At 42.8% G+C, this 19,250-nt stretch overlaps 1 protein-coding gene across 3 annotated transcripts in view; it reads left to right on the top strand.

Annotated features, from left to right (window-relative positions):
* Positions 1-18,078, top strand: part of AKAP1 (A-kinase anchoring protein 1) — a 42,591-nt gene extending 24,513 nt beyond the window's left edge. For all 3 annotated transcript variants that reach the window (XM_066578820.1, XM_066578812.1, XM_066578802.1), the window contains 6 exons: positions 2,209-2,386; positions 5,488-5,638; positions 9,904-9,971; positions 15,489-15,562; positions 15,812-15,877; positions 17,145-18,078. In XM_066578820.1, coding sequence (XP_066434917.1) covers positions 2,209-2,386; positions 5,488-5,638; positions 9,904-9,971; positions 15,489-15,562; positions 15,812-15,877; positions 17,145-17,207 — 600 coding nt within the window. In that variant the 3' untranslated portion in view covers positions 17,208-18,078. The remainder of the gene's footprint in view (positions 1-2,208; positions 2,387-5,487; positions 5,639-9,903; positions 9,972-15,488; positions 15,563-15,811; positions 15,878-17,144) is intronic.
* The last annotated feature ends 1,172 nt before the right edge of the window (positions 18,079-19,250 follow it).

The raw sequence follows: 19,250 nt of genomic DNA, 5'->3' as shown, positions 1-19,250 counted from the left end.
GCCTAAGGCCTCTTTCACACGGGCGACACCGCATCGCTGCACCGTGCAATATCACTGCGATTTTCTCGCAGCAATACCACGATTTTGTAGCGCTACAAAGTCGCATGTGACGCTACAAAATCGTGCGACTTTGTAGCATCACGTGCGAGGATTTCGGGGGGGGGGGGGGGGGGGGTGGTGGCTTGAAATATAAGCCCTACTTCGAAAATAAGCAGCTGTAACTAAAGTAGAAGAAAAAAAGTATACATCACCTCTTCCGCGCGGTCTGGGGCGCCGCTGCATCTTCTCCCCAGGTCTGGCACTGATCATCTTCTGGCCCAGGATTGAAAAATCCCCAGCTGCTGGAAGTGCTGGCTGTGATTGGCTGACACTTAGCCAATCACAGCCAGTGCTCGAATTGCTGTGATTGGTTCAATCACTGCCATTCATCGAGCACTTGCTGTGATTGGCTAAGTGTCAGCCAATCACAGCCAGCGCTTCCAGTAGGCGGGGATTTCTGAATTCCCAGCCAAAAGAGAAGATCAGTCTTGGGACCTGGGGAGAAGATGCGGCCAGGCTGACAGCGCGGGAGAGGTGATGTATGTTTTTTGTTTTTTTTTCCGGTAGTTAGGGCTTAGATTATAGCTTTGACAGTAGCATTTACTACTGTCAAAGTTGCATCAGAGAAGAAGGCTCCATAGGGAAACATGGGCTACAAAACCTCGTGTGTCGTGGGCATATCGCCGGACCTGCGAGATTTGTGTGTCGTTTTGTAGCATGCTACAAAACCTCTCGTGTGAAGGAACCCATAGGAAAGTATGGGCTTCTCTTACATGCGATTTTGTAGGATTGTAGCAATGCTACAAAATCGCACGACTTGATCGCCCGTGTGAAGGAGGCCTAAAACTGTGCAGCTGTTAATCCCTTAACCCTTTCCTGACCTCACTAATGGGCTTTAGACCTGCACATATATCTTTTTAAGGCGTTGATTTGACTATCTACTGACAGCCAGGCTCCTGTTCTAACAGCCAAAAACAGAGAAACCTCAGATCCTGGCAATTTAACCCCTTACATATCACAATCATTAGCAGCTGCAGCATATAAACAGATGACAGGGGGAGATGGGTCTTTCTGTCATACATCAACACCCCACCGTGAGATCACAAGGTACCAATGTGTTCCCATGGCAGCCGGAAACTTGACAAAGTCAATGTCTGCCATGTAACTCCATGTCGGCTATGCCTTCTGCAGAATCTAATAGGCTGCTGTCAAAGACTTTGTGGAATGCAGTACATAAGTGTAATATTCTAATGATCGCATTTCAAGTCCCCTTTAGGGACTAAAAAAGTTCCGTAAAGTCAAATTTAAAGAGAGGGCAAACCTGACTTAGGGCTTCTACATTAGAAACCAACATGGCAGTAGTTTTTTACGGGATGTTGTCAGACCTACTGGCTGGGAAGATGTCATAACTCATATGCCGTGGCGACAGATCGCAGAAGCGGCGGTCTGGTGCTGCTGTAAATATATTTTTATATAGTTTTGGCCATGGGGAGCCCAAAACCTATGCAAAATCAAGAACTCTGAAAACCCCTTTAGCCCCTTCCAAGCCACTGGAAAGGGTTAAAGGATACAAATTGGATTGGAAAGGGTTAAATCGAATGCTGTATGTTCTATTTTAGAGTGCACTAAAACGCTCATCTGAGGAGGGCCCCATTGAAATGAATGGAGGCCTAGTACAGTGATTTTAGTGGGTGTTAAACACCCGCTAAACGCTGTAAAAAAAAATAAAAAAAAAGTATGTATATAATATCTCTATTATATCTCTGAGAGAGGCCTTAGTTAATATGGAAACTCTGCACAGAGATGGTTAATGCAGCAGCAAATGAATAGAGGAAATGTGTATGTGTATGTATATATATATATATATATATATATATATATATATATATATATATATATATATATATATATATGTGTATATATATATATATATATATATATATATATATATATATATATATATATATATATAGGCAAGTGTTAGATTCATGCCATATTTAAAGCGGTCATCCAGTCTTTAAAAATTGATGGCCTGCCTTTAGGATAGGCCATCAATATTTGATCGGTGGAGGTCTGAATGGGGAACTTCCATTGCTCCCATAATTCTGTTACATAGTACTTAAATGTTTCTAAAGTAGTGTGTTTAATTCATTTTTTTTTTTTTTGTAGCTTATGCTTCCAGATGGAGTGACTGTCGAGGTGATCGTGGTCAATGTGGTCAATGCAGGACACATGTTTGTTCAACAGCATACACATCCAACATTTCATGCGCTTCGTGGCTTGGATCAGCAGATGTATCTCTGTTACTCACAGCCTGGTGTTCCAACGTTGCCCACACCAGTGGAAGGCAAGTTTGCTTTTCCTGATACTTTATTTCAAATTTAAAGGGTAAGAAAGACAATGCGCTTTGGATAAGTGGGAGCCTTGGGCAGAAAAATGGTATTGAGGTTAAATGTAAGGTTGTAGACATGGGAAGGGAGAATGTCACCATTACACACTAAATGGGAAGACATTGAATAATTTTATCAATTATTAATAATGAAAAGTACCACAGAAAAGGGCTCCCAAGCCTGAAGTCTGATAATAACAAAAAGAACTATACCAACGCCCCCCTCCTCTACTCAATAACACAGTGTAACTCTTAATAAAAAGGAAAGGATAGAAGACAGAGTTTAGGTCAAGCGGGTATTCTCTACTGTATCGCCTCATAATGCTCAGGCAGACACCTCCATTACTGTCTCAGTGCAGTGCACCCAAGCACCCCAGATCTTGTCAAACTTCTCCACGCATCCCCTGGGCATATATCAGCTTATACATAGGAATTATAGAATTTAGCACCTTGATCCATGCTGTCCTGATCGGCCTCTCTGGGTGTCTCCGATTTAACAATATTACTTTCTTGGCATAAAGCAGCAATTTATACAGGGTGCAGGTTCCCCCAGCCACCTGCACATTTCCAACAAGCCTGAAAAGGCACACCCCAGGGTGCATGATCCTCAGGGCCCCCAGGTGGGATTACACGAATATGAGAAAGTCCCTCCAATAGTCGCACAGGACACTGCAGTCCCAGAACATATGCATAATAGTCCCATCAGCAATTAAGCATCATGGGCAAGTCGCCAAGGGCAGCAAACACATAACATGCAGTCGGGGGGGGGGGGGGGGAGTGTAGTATATACGATGCAGGCACCTGACCTGAATAAGTCTGTCCCTAGCGCTAATTAAAGGGGGGACAAAACCTGCTAGTATGTCCCCATTCTTCCCCGATAACAGATCAGGAATGTCATTGACCCACTTCCGGGTGACCTTCACCGGGGCAAAATGCTCTTAGCTGGGCATAGAAACTAGACAGTGGCTTCACAAGGTTACACATCTGTGACTGGCCCTCCATCCGAGTAAGGGGCAGTGGTATGGAAAGGCCCCAGAACTGGGCCCTGATTACATGTCTTAGCTAGTAGTGTCTAAAGTACGAATGTTCAGGCAAGTTATGACTTATCTGCAGTTGTAGGAACGTGCAGAAGGTGCCCTCACTGACTATGTCAGACAGGACGCTCACCCCATGAAGTCTCCAGAATGCAGACTCAGTGAAGCGTGGCAGGTGTGAATTATTCCACGGGGAAGTGTGCAAGGACCAGCTGCAAAGCCCTGTGCCACACTTTGAGTGTCATCAGCATGGAGTGGGTAGGGGGACAGTAGAAGAGGGCGACCAAATGAAAAAAAAAAAAATTCTGGTGTTACAAATGTTAATTTTGAATGTGTTCCAATAGGGTGCCATTGAAAACTACAACCTGTCTTGCAAAAACAGAGCTCTTGCACAGCGATATCGACGATGATTCAATGTGACAATGACCCCTCCCCACCCCCCAAAAAAAAAAAATGTTCATGGTTCTTGGCCTCAAATATGCATGCAGTGTTAAAGGGTTAAATATATCATGTGGTTTTTAGAGTTGTAAAGAAAAAATGGTAATCAAATTTTAACCCCTTAAGGACCAGGTTGTTTTGTACCTTAAGGACCAGACACTTTTTAGGGATTTTACCCATGTGGCGGTTTTACTGCTCCATTTTTTTTCTTCTTTTAGCGCCCAAAATTATTTTTGCTGCGTTTTTTTTTTTTCCCCATGACATATAGAACTATTTTTTTAATATCTTTTTCACTGACTTTTTTCCGTTTTTTTTTTTAGTTTTATTGGGGGTAAAATGCTAAAAAAAGCTTTTTTTTTTTAACATTTATAGTATTTTTTTTTTAAATTATTTTTATATTTACACTAAAAGTATGGAAATGGGTTCCTCTATTTATATTTTGGGCGTTTTGATATATAGTATGTATGGTTTTGGTTTACAGGGCGCATACGGCGAAGTTTTTTTTGTTGGCGTCTGCTTTGTGTTATTCTCTTTCTTATGTATGTATTGTTTTATTCTGTTATTTTGTTTTACTGATGTATGGAATTGTGTTTTTTACTATCGGTGTCCCCCATGACGTCATATAAGACCTCTGGGGGACATTCACTTTTTTTTTTAACTTTATTTGATACTTTCCCACTATAGCTGGGGCGTCCATAGGAGCCCCAGTTACAGGGGAAAGCAACCCCTGTGGTGACATTAGTCACCTGCAGAGCTGCCAGGGTCTAAGTCTGACCCTCCAGCTCTGCATAGCAGGGAATCCCGGGAGGTCACATGATCTCCCCCCCCCCCCCCCCCCCCCCTCCTGCCTTCTGCTCCGGGTTATCAGCTGTCATTAACAGCTGATAACCCGTTCCTGCCTCTGACTAATTACAGAGGTAGGAGACTTAGAGCACCGCCCTTTTTTTACTATCGGCGGTCCTCTAAGCCCAGGACCAGCCGCCGTATATATACAGTGGCTGGTCCTAAACGGGTTAATTTGGATAAGTGTGATGTAAAGGTCTTGGTTAAAGGGACAATATTGATAAATGAGCATCAACTGAGGGATCAACAAGTAATGTACCCCAATATGGCCAGTATACCAGTTGCACTCCAGGAAAGCAGTTTTCCCACAGTGAACCTATTGGTGCCTATGATTGTTTTTTCTGTATGACTGAGTACCTTGGTCACTAAACAGTAATGTGCTTGAGTATACAGTATCATTTTTCCTGTTCATTGGATTCAGGTATTTATGTACACAGTTCATCTGGTTTCGTCATTACCTTATAGAATATATTATAAAGCTGCCTATATTTATAGAGCATGTGTACAGCATTCAGTCTGACATTTTTACATGTTAGTGAATAGAAAACCATATTGTATACAATAGGTGGGATGTGAATGTCTGTGCTTTTGAAACCATTTTATAGAGAACTGCTGGTTCCCTATGAATCATTTAAACCAATTTTATAGAAATTCCGAACATACATTTCAAAAATGTGTTCTGAGGTTTCTAGCCGCTCTTCATTTTTCATGCAGAGGAACTTATGTAATTTTTTTCTCCTTCAGTTGGAGTTATTTGTGCAGCACCGGCTGTAGATAATGCCTGGTGGAGGGCGCAAGTGGTGGCCTACTACAAAGACTCTGAAGAAGTAGAGATTCGGTATGTTGACTATGGAGGTTATGAAAGGGTCAAGATTGAGATACTCCGACAGATAAGGTTAGTGCCTCTAAACTTCGTTTGCAAATTTAAAAAGGGCAATTTAATTGACCGATTTATGTATTATTCACTCACTGTGGAGATGATCAAAGCAGTTGGTTAACCCATTTAGGAACAGGCACTGTAAATATACGGCACCTGGTCCTGGGCTTTAAGCCCAGCCGTATGTAAAATTACGGCGAGGATTAAAGCCTCCTGCTTCTGTAATCAATCAGAAGCAGGACAGGTTGGCAGCTGTTAATGACGGCTGATAACACAGGAGAAGGCAGGAGGGGTTTTTAACCCTTTCTGCCTTCTCCCCCTCAATGAGCACTGTGTACTAAAAAGTGGAAGTGTAACTTCCACTACGGGAGCCAAGGGGTTACGTGACTGCCGGGATTCCTTGCTATAGCAGAGCTGCAGGGTTGTACTAGACCCTGACCAGCTCGGTCAGTGACTAATGTCACTACAGGGGATGTTTTCCCTGTAACTGGGGCTATGGATGCCCCAGCTGCTGTGGAAAAATGTGAAATAAAAAACTAAGGGAATGTCCCCCAGGAGGTCTTATGACATCATAGGAGACATGGATATTAAAAAGAATAGTTACATAAAACAATATATAGACATAAAAAAAGAAAATAACCCAAAGCAGCCGCCAACCAAAACGTCGCTACATGTGCCCTGTAATCCAAAACCATACATATTCTATATTCAAACGTCCGAAACAAAATGAGGAACCTGTTTCCATACTTTATTTTAGCGTAAATATACTGATTAAAAAATAGAAATGTTAAAAGAATCTCTTGTTTTTACCTTTTTACCCTCAATAAAACGGGAAAAAAAAGTCAGTGAAAGATATAAAAAAAAAAATAGCCCTATATAACATGGGAAAAAAACCGCAGCAAAAATAATTTTGGTAGCTAAAGGAAAAAAATGAGGCAGTAAAACCGCCACATGGGTAAAATCCCTAAAGTGTCTGGTCCTTAAGGTACAAAACAGCCTGGTGCTTAAGAGGTTAATCAATGTTAAAGTGCAGACTACAGCCTGCAACTCTACCCGTAGAATGATTCATCTACCGCACTGTTTTTAGCTCCTGCCTAGTAAACAGAATGGAACATGGGCTACAACCCGCACCACATGTACTACTATACCTCTAGCCTGAAAGGGGTTTTACAACAATCTACGTTTATCACCTGTTCACCCAGGATAGCAGTTTCAAGTTCCCCATTCACACTCTCTGCATGACTGTAGTTAAGGGGATTCTAGTTTGGGGTATGTTCACATGTTGCTGTTTTTCTGTGGCTTTTGGAGCAGATCTGCCGCAGACATCGCCCATTTTTTTTTTCAGGGTCAGGGAGGTCACACCTCTAAGCCCCACCCACTCCCCCAACTTTCCCTTAAATGACATGCACCATAAAAATTAACCGCATGGTTTAATTTTTCCCCCCTATATTTTAACATTTTACTATAACTTCACTTTTTTTCTTTTTTTTCAAAACTCTTTTTTTATTACAATTTTTCTTTCATAATCAAAAACAAAGCATAGCAACTCACATTGCGATACAAGAGAAAACAAAATTGCATAGTTAAATCACATTAACATCTTTGACACATGCACATGTTGGATAATTGCATCGCAATGGTTAACAATTATATATATATATATATATATATATATATATATATATATATATATATATATATATAATATATATATAGCACATTAGCTTTAATTGTCAACATAGAACAAATAAAATAAATCAACAAACATTTAACAGTGGATTTTAAGAGTACAGCTTAGTGTCTTTGTTTTTTTTAAAATTAATTTACTATATGCTATGGCGTATCAATATACAAAAAATTCTGTTTATTTCCTGAGAATATTGTCTTCTCATCTCCTATATGATTTAATAGCATTGCTTTGTTGTTTTTTAATCTTCCTAATCTATCCGCTCCTGCTTGAGTGTGATACCAGAATGTGTTACTAAATGGGCGCATGCATTCTAAGATCTCATCTGGGTCCATGAATCTTTCTATGAAAACTCGCCATTTCCTAAAAAATTTGGATGCTTGGGATTCTGCCCATTTTTCCGTCTCCAGTCTCTCCATTTTTAGAAGGTGTTTTAGTTGCTGCAGTATATCTGGTGCTCCCAGGGGACTGGCCTGCAACCATTTTCCTAACAGGCTCCTCTTGCCTATTATGAGAATAGTGTGTATCAAATTAGCGTGTTTTATATGGCTAGGGAGAGAGTGTAATACATAAGCTTCTGGGCTCAATGGTAGAGTAATTCCTGCAAGTTCATGTACCAATGATTTAATTTCTGTCCAGAGTGTTTTGATTTGGGGGCAATGCCAGATTCCATGCAGAAAATCTGTTTTTGGTTGTGAGCATCTAGGGCACGCCTGCAGTCTAGTTGGGCTCCCGGGATGCGGGGGTATGTTGAAACCATAAATCGCTCCATGTATGATCTTAAAATAAGTTTCCCTCCATCTCTCATTGGTTATAGCCTTTCTTATAGAGATCCAACAATCTACCAGTTTTTGAGATAGTTCTGGGTCTTGTAGTTCCCATTCCCACTTTTTAAACAGAGGTGTACTATCTGTTTCGGCCCACCCCTCCCTGAATCGGTAGTATAGATCAGATATAGAATGCCTTTGCGATGATCCTTGCAGGAGCATGTCAATTGGATTTGTTGTTGCCTCTTTTTTGAGACATCCCCAAGTCTAGCTCTTAGAAAACCCTTTATTTGTGCATATGGTAAAAAGTGTGGTGCGGGTAGGCCATATACTTCACGAAGCTCTTCAAACGTTTTGTACCTAGGTTCTCTATGCTGAAGAAGGTGGTGGACTTTCATAATTCCCCTACTACGCCATAGCTTGAACATTTTATTATCTAGCCCTTCTTTGAACTCTGGATGCCCCCACAAATCCATATGTTTTGATAATTTGAACGGTAGCTGATAGTTTTTGTGGGTTATTTTCCAGGCAGCAATGGTGCCCTTTGGCATAGTAGAATGTTTGGCCCCCGACGGAAGACTAGAAAATCCTGTGTAGGAGAGTGTTTAAGCTTCACTTTTTTTTTTTTGTGCCCCGGAGAACTTTACTTCTGCAATAGAAGTATGAAGATGGCAGAGCTGGGGGCCTTCATTAAGCCACTGGCTGCCATGACAACCACTCGGCACCCTGTGATTGTGCTGTGTGATGCAGATTAGATGTTGGAGGGAGTTTCCCCTGTCTAATGGTTTATATGCTGTGGTCACTATTGACTGTGGCATATGTGGTGATAAACGGCAAGTGTCAGTTTTCTCCGATCCCAGCTGTTACAGGCAGATGTCAGCTGTAGAACATAGCCACACTTGCTGTGCGTGGAGCAGGCTCATAATCTGAGCCCATTAGAGAGGTGCTTTACAGCCGAAATTAACTGCAGCTCGTTGAAGAGGGCTGCTTCCGTAGTTACATAGACAGTAGATTTAACCCCTTAACGACCAGCACATAGTGGTTTTATGTCCTCCCGAAGTGGGCTTTATTCTCTGAGGACGTAAAAACACGTGTCCTGCAGAGAATAAAGCCCCTTGGGCTCTGGACGTGACAGCTCCATGCTGTCGGTGCCTGCAGGTAGCCGACAGCATGAAGCTGTCATCCCGGGCTGCAGGGACACCCCCCCCCCCCCCCCACGGCAATGCGATCGGCGCTATCCAATGGATAGCGCCGATCGCAAAAAGGAAATAAAAGTGCACTGCTCCCCGCTCTCCCGCTGCTCCGGGCCCCGAAGCCGGTCTTCTGCGCATGCGTGCCAGGCAGCATTACGTCAGCTGCATGCGCAGAAGGCCCGGCGGCGCAGGAGATTTAAAATCTCCTGGCTCCTGTAGGTAGCCGGGAGGCAGATGTCAGCGGGGACCGCGATCGCCGTTACCCAATGGATAACGGCGATCGCGGAAAAGTGAAAAAAAGTTTTTTAAAAAAAAAAGTAGTTTCACCTCCCCTCATGGATCGGATCCATGAGGGAAGGTGAAAATACTCACCTCAGGTCCGCCGATGTCCCCGCTGTTCCGGGACCCGAAGTCTCCCTCTGCGCATCGCGCCCGATGATTGACATCGAGCGCGTGCACAGAGGGGCTCGAGCCCCGTGAAATTCAAAATCCCTCTGCTCCTGGCTGCCATCAATTTCTCCATTGATTCTTTTCAATGGAGTCATTCACATGAGCGATGTTTTTCGCACTAGCTTGTGTGAAGGTAGTCAGAAAAAACATGTAGATAACACTTTCTTTTCTTTTTCCTCTCTTCAGGTCGGATTTTGTTACACTACCCTTCCAAGGCGCAGAAGTTCTTCTAGACAATGTGATCCCACTTACAGGTAAACTTTGAATGAGACGGACTTGCCCCACGGTTAACACCTTGTCATAGGGACTAATGTATCTAATGGCTTCTTAAATTTTTACTCTGCCACTTGTACTTTACAGTCAAAAGGCATATAGCTATCAACAAAATCCATAGGTCACTGTTTGGATCTGTTGTACATCAGCTCTAGCTCTGAATTATGGCATCCATATTAGAGAGGATCCATGACAACTCTGCGAACATAAATTTTCTTGGCCGGTCTTCAAACTTTGACTAGACTCAAAGTTGGCCAGTTTGACCCTAGTAAATCACTTACTATGCATTCATTAGAGGTTCTAGATCATGAAAATATAGAAAACCATGTTACCTGATTTCAGAATAGCAGTTTTCCACCATCTATTTCCCCAACAAGTTTTAGCATAAACTGGCCAATCCATTTAACCCCGTCACTTTTCAGGGCATACAGTTGCATTCTGTGCATAGGGGTGGGGGGTTGTACTCTTTATCCCACTCTGTACATAGTGGATGTCGGCTGCTTGATAGCTGGCACCTGTCCACAACAGCTGCGTTCAGCATGAATGCGGATTGTGGCTTCTAACCATTTTTTAAATGTCGTGATCTGTGTTTGGGAGATACTGAATGGCCTCTTCACAATGACATCATGGGGTGCCACTTGGCTGCCAAGACAGCATGAGACCTTCTTAAGGCCCCAGGGCTGCCTTTACTGATTACCTATCCAAATATATAGCAATCTGACACGGCCTCTCTTGCTGCATTGTCTTACAGTGGCCTGCAGTTCCCCCATACCCCAAGACCGGAAGACAGGCGAGGGGGAGGAGTAGCTGTGCTCCTCTCCCCACAATGCACCTTCCAGGTCGACTCCTAATACCCTCACTCACTTTCGAGGTACATGTCCTATGGCTTTTCCATCTGCTGTCCATGCGAGTAGCAGTTATCTACCGCCTCCCAGGTGCTCCTGGACGGTTTCTGGACCACTTTGCCGCCTGGCTCCCCCCGCTTCATCTCCTGCGAAATCCCAACCCTCATCCTAGGAGACTTCAACATCCCCACTAACAACCCCATCTGCCTCTCAGCTTCTATCGCTCACCACCTCCCTTAGTCTCTCACAACTCACAGCCTCTCCCACTCACAGGGATGGCAATACTTTGGATCTGGTCTTCTGTCTTTGCTCTGCTTCCAACTTCACTAACTCCCCTCTCCTGGTCTCGGACCATAACCAGCTCTCTATCACTATAATCACTAGCTATCTCTCAGAATACGCTCTTCTTGACCCTCTACAGTCCTGCTCTTGCCCCCTACAATCGACAGAAACTGCCCTGACTAAAGTGTCAAACGACCTCCTGACTGTCAAATCGAGGGGCCACTACTCACTACTGATCCTCCTCGACCTCTCTGCAGCATTTGACACTGTCGACCACAAACTTCTCACTATGCTACGCTCCATTGGACTAAAGGACACTGCCCTCTCCTGGTTTTCCTCCTACCTATCCGACCGCTCTTTCAGTGTCTGCTTTGCAGGCTCTACCTCCCCTCCTCTTCCCCTTGCTGTTGGGGTCCCCCAGGGCTCAGTCCTCGGCCCCCTCCTCTTCTCCATCTACACAGCCCCCATTGGACAAATCAGGAGATTTGGTTTCCAGTACCATCTCTATGCTCATGATACCCAGCTATATACCTCCACCCGGGACATCACAGCAACATTCCACCAGAATGCCACTGACTGTCTGCTGTCTCTAACACAATGTCCTCTCTACCTAAAACTGACCTACTGGTGTTTCTGCCCTCTACTAACCGACCTTATTTTGGCACCACCATAACTCCCAGACAGCACACCCGCTGCCTTAGGGTCATATTCGACTCCGATCTCTCCTTCACCCCCTACATCCAATCTACATCCAATCTCTCGCCCGAACCGGTCAGCTGCACCTCAAGAACATTGCTAGACTACGCCCTTTTCTCACCGCGGGACACACTAAAAGTGCTCACTGTTGCCCTCATCCACTCTTGGCTCGATTATTGCAACTCGCTGCTGATAGGCCTCCCCTGCTCCAGACTCTCCCTTCTCCAATCCATCCTGAATGCGGCAGCCAGGCTTATCTTCCTGTCCAGCCACTACTTGGATGCCCTTGCCTCGTGGAAGTCACTGCACTGGCTGCCCGTCAAATACAGAATACAATTTAAACTCGCTACCCTCATCCACAAAGCACTCCACAGCACCGCCCTGCCCTACATTGTTTCCCTTATCTTAATTCACCAGCCAGCCTGGGCCCTCCGCTCTGCTAATAAAATCGGACTGCGTGCCCCTTTAATTCAAACCTCACATTCCCGCCTTCAAGACTTCTCCAGAGCAGCACTACCAAAAAATATCCGGGCAATCACTGACACATTAAACTTCAGGTGTGCTCTAAAAATGCACCTCTTCAGGGAGGCATACCATATCCGCTAAACCAAACACCTCGGTACTCCGCCTGATAACATGCTCCCTGTCCCACAGACTGCAATCTCTGCTAGCCATAATCAACCGGTATCTGCAGTCATCCTGATTCAGCCACTATACAGCCTGACCATTGTCTGTGTGTATAGCATCCCCCACTCTCTACCTTGCCATACCGTGCACATCTCCTGACCCTTTACCTTCTTTATCACCCCACTATTCATAGTATGTAAGCTTGTTGGAGCAGGACCCTCACCCCTACTGTTTCCATCAATTGATTACTTCATGTAACCGTTGTCTTGTGTTATTTCCCCTGTCTATGTAAGCGCTGCCGAATGTTGGTGCTATATAAATAAAGATGATTATTATATATACTGAAGCCTATGGACAATGTAGAACATAACTTAAGTATCACGATGCGAGGATATGCTGGTGTCAGTGCTATTTTATTTGGTAGATTACCTGTCAGAATGCGATATAATGCAATACTATGTCATTGCATTAAACTGTATAAGTGGTCAAGTTTGTTTCCCACCCCCCCCCCCCCTGCACTGCCATCTTTACCATATTAACAAAATTAGTTTTTTCTTTTTATTGCGGAATCTTTAGAATTCCGCATTAATTATCCCACACAATGAACATCATCAGAAGAAAGTGTTGTTTTTTTTTTGTTTTTTTTTAAATTTAAATCAAGAAGGCCATATAAACTCCAAAATTGTACCAATGGAAATCACAGAACATCCTGCAAAAAAGGATCCTCAGACAACTGTATCGACGGAATAATAAGAGAGGTTAGGGTTGTCAGAAGATGGCAGCAGAAAATAAGTTTTTCTCAGATCTAGATTTAAAGTTGTGCAGCAAAAAAATATATAAATTTTGGTATCCTAGTAATCGTAATGACCCATAGAATAAAACTGTGGGTTTTTTTTGTTGTTCTTTTCACTCCAGTGAGTACACTGTAGAAACAAGAACTCCCCCAAAGATGGTGGAAGTATGGTTTTTATATTTCACTCCGTAAAAATTTCTGAAAGGTTTTTCTGTACAATATATGGTACATAAAATAATATTGAAAAAAAATTGTCCTGCAAAAACACATGTCAATGCATATGTAAGAGTAAAAGTTTTATGAAAGTGAGGAGAAAAAGGCAGCATATGTAAGGGGTTAAAGTGACACTCTGGGCCTGGACAAACAAAGATGACCGCACCGCTTATTGGAATACTAACGCACGCTGTACATTAATATGCACCATTAATAGAAGACACTACACCTGCTTTTGCTTGAGCAGTGTTGCTCATGTGGGTGCTAGTGGCCAGTCAGAGCAGCCTCAGACACTACATGCTGCTCTACCACTGAATGATCATCGTTTGGATTCCTGAGATCCAGCGAGAATTTGAACAATTCAGTGTAAATGCATTCACTGACTGAATGACAAATTGTTCAGTGTTCTGGATGCATAAACTAAATGACGAATGAGAAGGGAACGACTTATTGTTCCGTGTAACCGAAATATATAGAACTGAATAGAACGGAATATATATCACATATAAATAACTGCCTGCTTACTATGAATGGAGGCGGGCCGTCCAGAACAATCGCTACCCAGTCTGCTTCCATTCAGTCAGCGATGCTCGTTCTGGTGTAAAAGTACGGGAATGTTTATCGCTGGGACGGCCTGTTGGGCATCTGTTGCCAAACAGATCATCCTATGAAAAAGCACCCTTAGGCTGGGTTCACACGGGGCGTAATTGCCACGGAATTTGCGTGCGGACTTTCTGCATGGAAGTGCCGCCTGCAATCTTAAGCTTGAGACTAAGCAGCAAAGTAGATGAGATTTGCAAAAATGTCGTCCACGCTGTGGCAGAGCTGCACTGAAACTGACATGCCGCGTGGAATTCAAAGCCTCGGCATGTCAATTGTATTGCTGTTTCCACTGCGGGCTCTCAATGGGGAGAGATGGCCGCAGTGGAATAAGCAGCTTTCAAAACCCGAGCCAAATGTCTTTGACTTCAGCTGTGGAAATCTTGTGGGAATTCCACTCCATGTGAACCCAGCCTTAGACTACCAATGCAAACTATGCACAGTGTGAGTCAGGTAGTCAGAGAAGCAGTGTGGCCATCCCTGATTACACAGGCCCAGAGGGCTGCTTTAAAGGGAGTTTGTCACCTGGGTAAAGCACCACGAACTAACTTATGGTGCCGATAGGCGAGGTGATAGGGGGCCCAGGTGATGAATCTTTTTATACTCTCCCAGCACTGAAGTCTGCGTGGCACATATATCTGACTTTCAGATTGCCGTGCATGCCCTTTCCCAGGTCTAACTTAGTGCTTGCCGCTGAAAACTGCACAATGTAATCCAGGGAGTGAGTATAAAAGATACATCACCTGCCTCTCTGTCCCTCACCTAATAGCACAGTAAGTCTATGGTCCTTTTGGGCAGCTGACAGGTTCCCTTTAAAAATATTATAAATTTGTCTTCAACTTTTTGACTTTTTCAAAAAGAAAGGTTTGCCATACTAAACACCCCTACATTATAACCAGGGTAGAATTTTCCCCAAAAATTCTGGCAACTGTTATTGTCTATCAGTTAATTGGTATTGGTCTTGACTCTTGAATGTTACAGCAACACAGTCCATGTCCATGAATGTCGAGACTGTGACAATATCACAGGTTTTGCATACATAACAACTTGCTGTATGTCATACATTGCATGTGTATAACTTATGGGCCCTACAGTGTATTCAACATTAACATTCTGCAATAAGAGTAAGAGAAACCCCTAGGAGCTGAATAGCTGGAAACAGAAAAGTGAAACCATAAAGGTATTCGAATAGAATGCAGAGCTGCCAAACCAAAAGTACTCAACCACTTGGTCCATAGTCTTTCATATTCATGTTCTGACTTTCTTTTAATATACACTGCCTTTTCCAATACAGATAACCAGTTAAACAAACTAGTCTCTTTAGGTTTACCACCTGTACCAAGAAAGTCCATTCTAAAGTGTACTTGATATTGAATTTCACTGTCATTAGTGCCACTAAATGTTACTGTTAAGCCAGACTGAGTTCTTCTTTGTGCTCCTAGATGAGGATCACTTTTCAGCAGAAGCAGATGCTACAGCAAATGAAATGACAAGGGGCACAGCATTGCTTGCACAGGTAACTAATTATTACGCTTTTTTTTTTTTACATTATTAAAAAAATAATTCCAGCTGTAAATAGCTGGTTGTTATGGATTAGGCCGGGTGCTAGACTTGCAAAAAAAAAAAAAAAAAGCAGAGTATGCTTACCAGGCCTTTAAAATGAAATTACTAATTTAATAGTTATATTGTATGACTGGTGTTAAGCTGTGGACATCTGCACTGCTCGTCATTCTTGAATATTAAATTTTTTTTTTTCCTCTTAAAGGTTACGAATTATGATGGTGCAACCGGACTCCCACTTGTGCAGTTGTGGAGTATGATGGCAGATGAGGTGAGGTTTTAAAAATTAACACTGATTTCTTGTATGCTCCTGAAACTATAGCTTTTTCTTTTATTTTCTTAAAAAAAAAGCTTGGATCAGTATGAGGGGCATATTACATTTCCATTCTGCTTACCATATGCTTCATCATTGTAAGCACAATGTAAATGGAGGGGATCTTTAATTCAAGACTCCTTTTGAAATTTGACAATGTAAACTTTCAGCTTTTACAACTTCTCCAAACTAGCCAGTCTTCAAAGGCAATATTTTACTGTGACTTTGAAGTGCTTTAAAATATGCTTACTGTGCTTTGAAGCAGATCTGTCAGCAGCAAGAGCCTCGAATTCATTCCCCACTAAAGTGCTATAGTGTTCGGTTATATGTTAAGTTTCCATAGGAAGACTTTTTACCAGTAAAGTCCTCACTGATTTCAAGTGGATTTTTTTTTTTCCTTTTGAGAGTCTACATACAGTTAAGGTGGTCAATTGAATTAAACCTTTCTTTGGACCTAAAATGTGCGAGTATTCGGGGACCTCTCAGCTCTCTGGATGTGTCTATTAGTAATTAAAAAGTCTGGAACCTCACTTTTTTATACAATTGTGCGTTGTCTAATTTTCTAGTAGGAATAACAGTACAACTGGGCGTTACCAGTTAGGTGTGCCACCACATGGTTTGACACGGTCCAGGAATGACACAACACAGAATGAGGAGATGAAGAGTATGAGTATTTACTAAGACACGTCAGGAGTGTAGACAGGTTCTCTTTAAATTGATAGGTTACAAGTTATACTGATTCCTTTCCCATAAAACTTGAGAAGAGCACGGTTTACCAAGTTCATATATAGAGTGCCTGAACATTCACGCTGGAGCTTTGTTTTTTGCGGAATGAACAATGCTGCTTTGCACACCTATCGGAGTATCTTACTGTACGTTCTGCCCGCAGGGCATTTTTATTAGTCCAATGAGATCTAGATATGTAATAGGCTGCATTATTGTACTGGAAAAATAACACCTCTCCATGTAGATTTCCCAACCCCACCTCACTACACTCACACACCATTGACTTCTATGGGGGACCGTTGGTGCACGGAAAAGTAGAGCGTTGGTTTTTCTGCTTGACAAATACATGCGCAAAATACAGAAATGGGACAGAACCCATTGAAATTGTGTTCTTATCTCTGCGTATTGTGCCTGCAAATATGCCTGTGTGAAGGAGCCTTAATGTAAAGTGTACATGTATGCCAGATATTAAGTTTCTCATTCTTTATCCCTCCTGCAGGTGGTATCAATCAACAGGGCCCTCGTGGAAAGAGGATTTGCACAGTGGATTGAGGGCTATTAGATTTTCTAATACTGTTTACGAACTAAAAAAAAAAAACTTGTACCATTTCAGGCTTGGTATGCAGCTTTTATTTTTCTTTTTGTCTCTGGCCTATGTGTAGAAATCATGCAGAAGACTGATTTTTTTTTTTTTTTTTTTTTTTTTTTAAAGCCATATATTTGTAGCTATAAGCATCTTGCTGATCTGCCCAGAATGGTAGCGCTAAAAGTGCAACCAGCCTCTATGTTGACCAAGCACTGTTCTTTGGCTCATCCAAAAGGAGTTCAGATGACTATTCAGAATGAATTATACTGAGATAAATGACATTTTATGTGAAAAATGAATTATGCAAATGTGTTACCAGAAGTAGAGGAGCGTTAGACGAGTTAAATGTGGCACAAAATGATTTTTTTTTTTTTGTACATTTCATGGATCACTTTGCCTGCCAAGCCTGATTGTAATTTATTTTGTAACTGTGCAAATCTTTGTAAATATATTGACAAAACTGATCACTGTAATATTTTTGTATCTGAAAGCTGGAAAACGTAAGGGAATTTTTCAGTTTCCACACTACTCATCTACCCTTAGAACTGTAGCACAGAACCTCATTGATGCAATTGGAATGGGGTTTCTGTGCATAAATGTGTGGTGTGTTAGATTTGCCATATGATCGATGTTGCTGTGATCTAATTATTTGCTACTCTGCTGTACAGATGTAAAAAGTAAAAAAAAAATGCATTGGTGTGCCCTTTTTTATTTCTTGACAAATGGATTTTTAAACATGTCAAAGTAATATAAATCCACTGGAAAGGTATTGTAAAATGCATATTTTTCCCTAAGCCTGTTGTGAGCGGGAATGATTAAAAATAAAGCACTGAACGGGAAGCATTAATGTCTGAACGATGTGTAATTTCTTTTACATCTCAAGTTAATGTCTTTACAATGCCCAATATGGTTTACAAAAACATTTCTTCGAGTAGTGGGTAATCACATTTATCTGTTGACTAGTGTTAGATTTCTGGGGCGAATGACCTGCAGAATTTAAATCTACCTTACACCGTCTGCAGAAGGCCGGGTTGGATCACTCTGCGAGAATTCTCACAGCGGGATGCGGGCCCGTGCACAGCCCTGAGGCTTACCTGCTCCCGGCGTCTCCTCCCTGCGCTGGCTGCCGGCCAGCCGGTGCGGGCCTCAGAAATAGAACATGCCGCAATTTGTTTTCTGTCTGTATCTTCACGCAGACAAATCACGACTGTCTGCCTAGAATTGCATTATCTAATGCAATCCTATGCAGGCGGGCACAGGTGGAAATTCTGTGGGAATCCCGCCGCGGAATTTCCACCCATGTGCAGGGGGCCTTAACCTTGTAAGGACATGGCCTATTTTCGCCCAGGGACAGGAAGACAAAAGTTTAAAGACCGGTCTCATCTCTCCTACCCACCTACCAGTGTTCTTTCTATCCCTGTAGTGGACACAACATGAGAGAACTGCTGTGTGAAGGATGTTGTGGACCAGACTTGATCGAGGGTCTTAGCTCTCCTTCCTCCCTGACTTGTGCATCTGAAACTCCTTGTAGTCCATTGAGCCGTGCCATAGTCTCTCCCCTTTTTTGGTGCTTGAGAATGACACTGACTCTGCGCAGACGCAGCTACCAGAAGCCACGTCGGCAGTAACCTCAGTGCAGTGGCTGTGGTGCGTCTCCCAGGGCTAGAATGTATAGGCTCTGGAGATGTGAGGCTTTCCCATTTCTGCTGCAGAGAGGAGGAAAAGCCTAGCACTGGCACAGCAATCAGCAAGTTGCAATAATTGAGCCAAGAGTGGATGAGGGCAACAGCGTTTTTAACGTGTCCACAGTGAGAAAGAGGCGAATTCTTGAGATGTTCTTGAGATGTTCTTGAGGTGCAAGTGACCTGTTCAGGTAAGAGATTGAACGTAGGGGATAAAGAAGAGATCAGCGTCAAATATAACCCCAAGACAGTGAGCATGCTGTCTGGGAGTTATAGTGGTGCAACACACTGAGCTGAAGATGGCCGGATGAGGTGAGTTAGCAGAGGGCAGACACAG

Source organism: Eleutherodactylus coqui, chromosome 1 (genome assembly GCF_035609145.1).
Source record: "Eleutherodactylus coqui strain aEleCoq1 chromosome 1, aEleCoq1.hap1, whole genome shotgun sequence".
Taxonomy (NCBI): Eukaryota; Metazoa; Chordata; class Amphibia; order Anura; family Eleutherodactylidae; genus Eleutherodactylus; species Eleutherodactylus coqui.
This window is presented reverse-complemented; position numbering and strand designations above follow the sequence as displayed.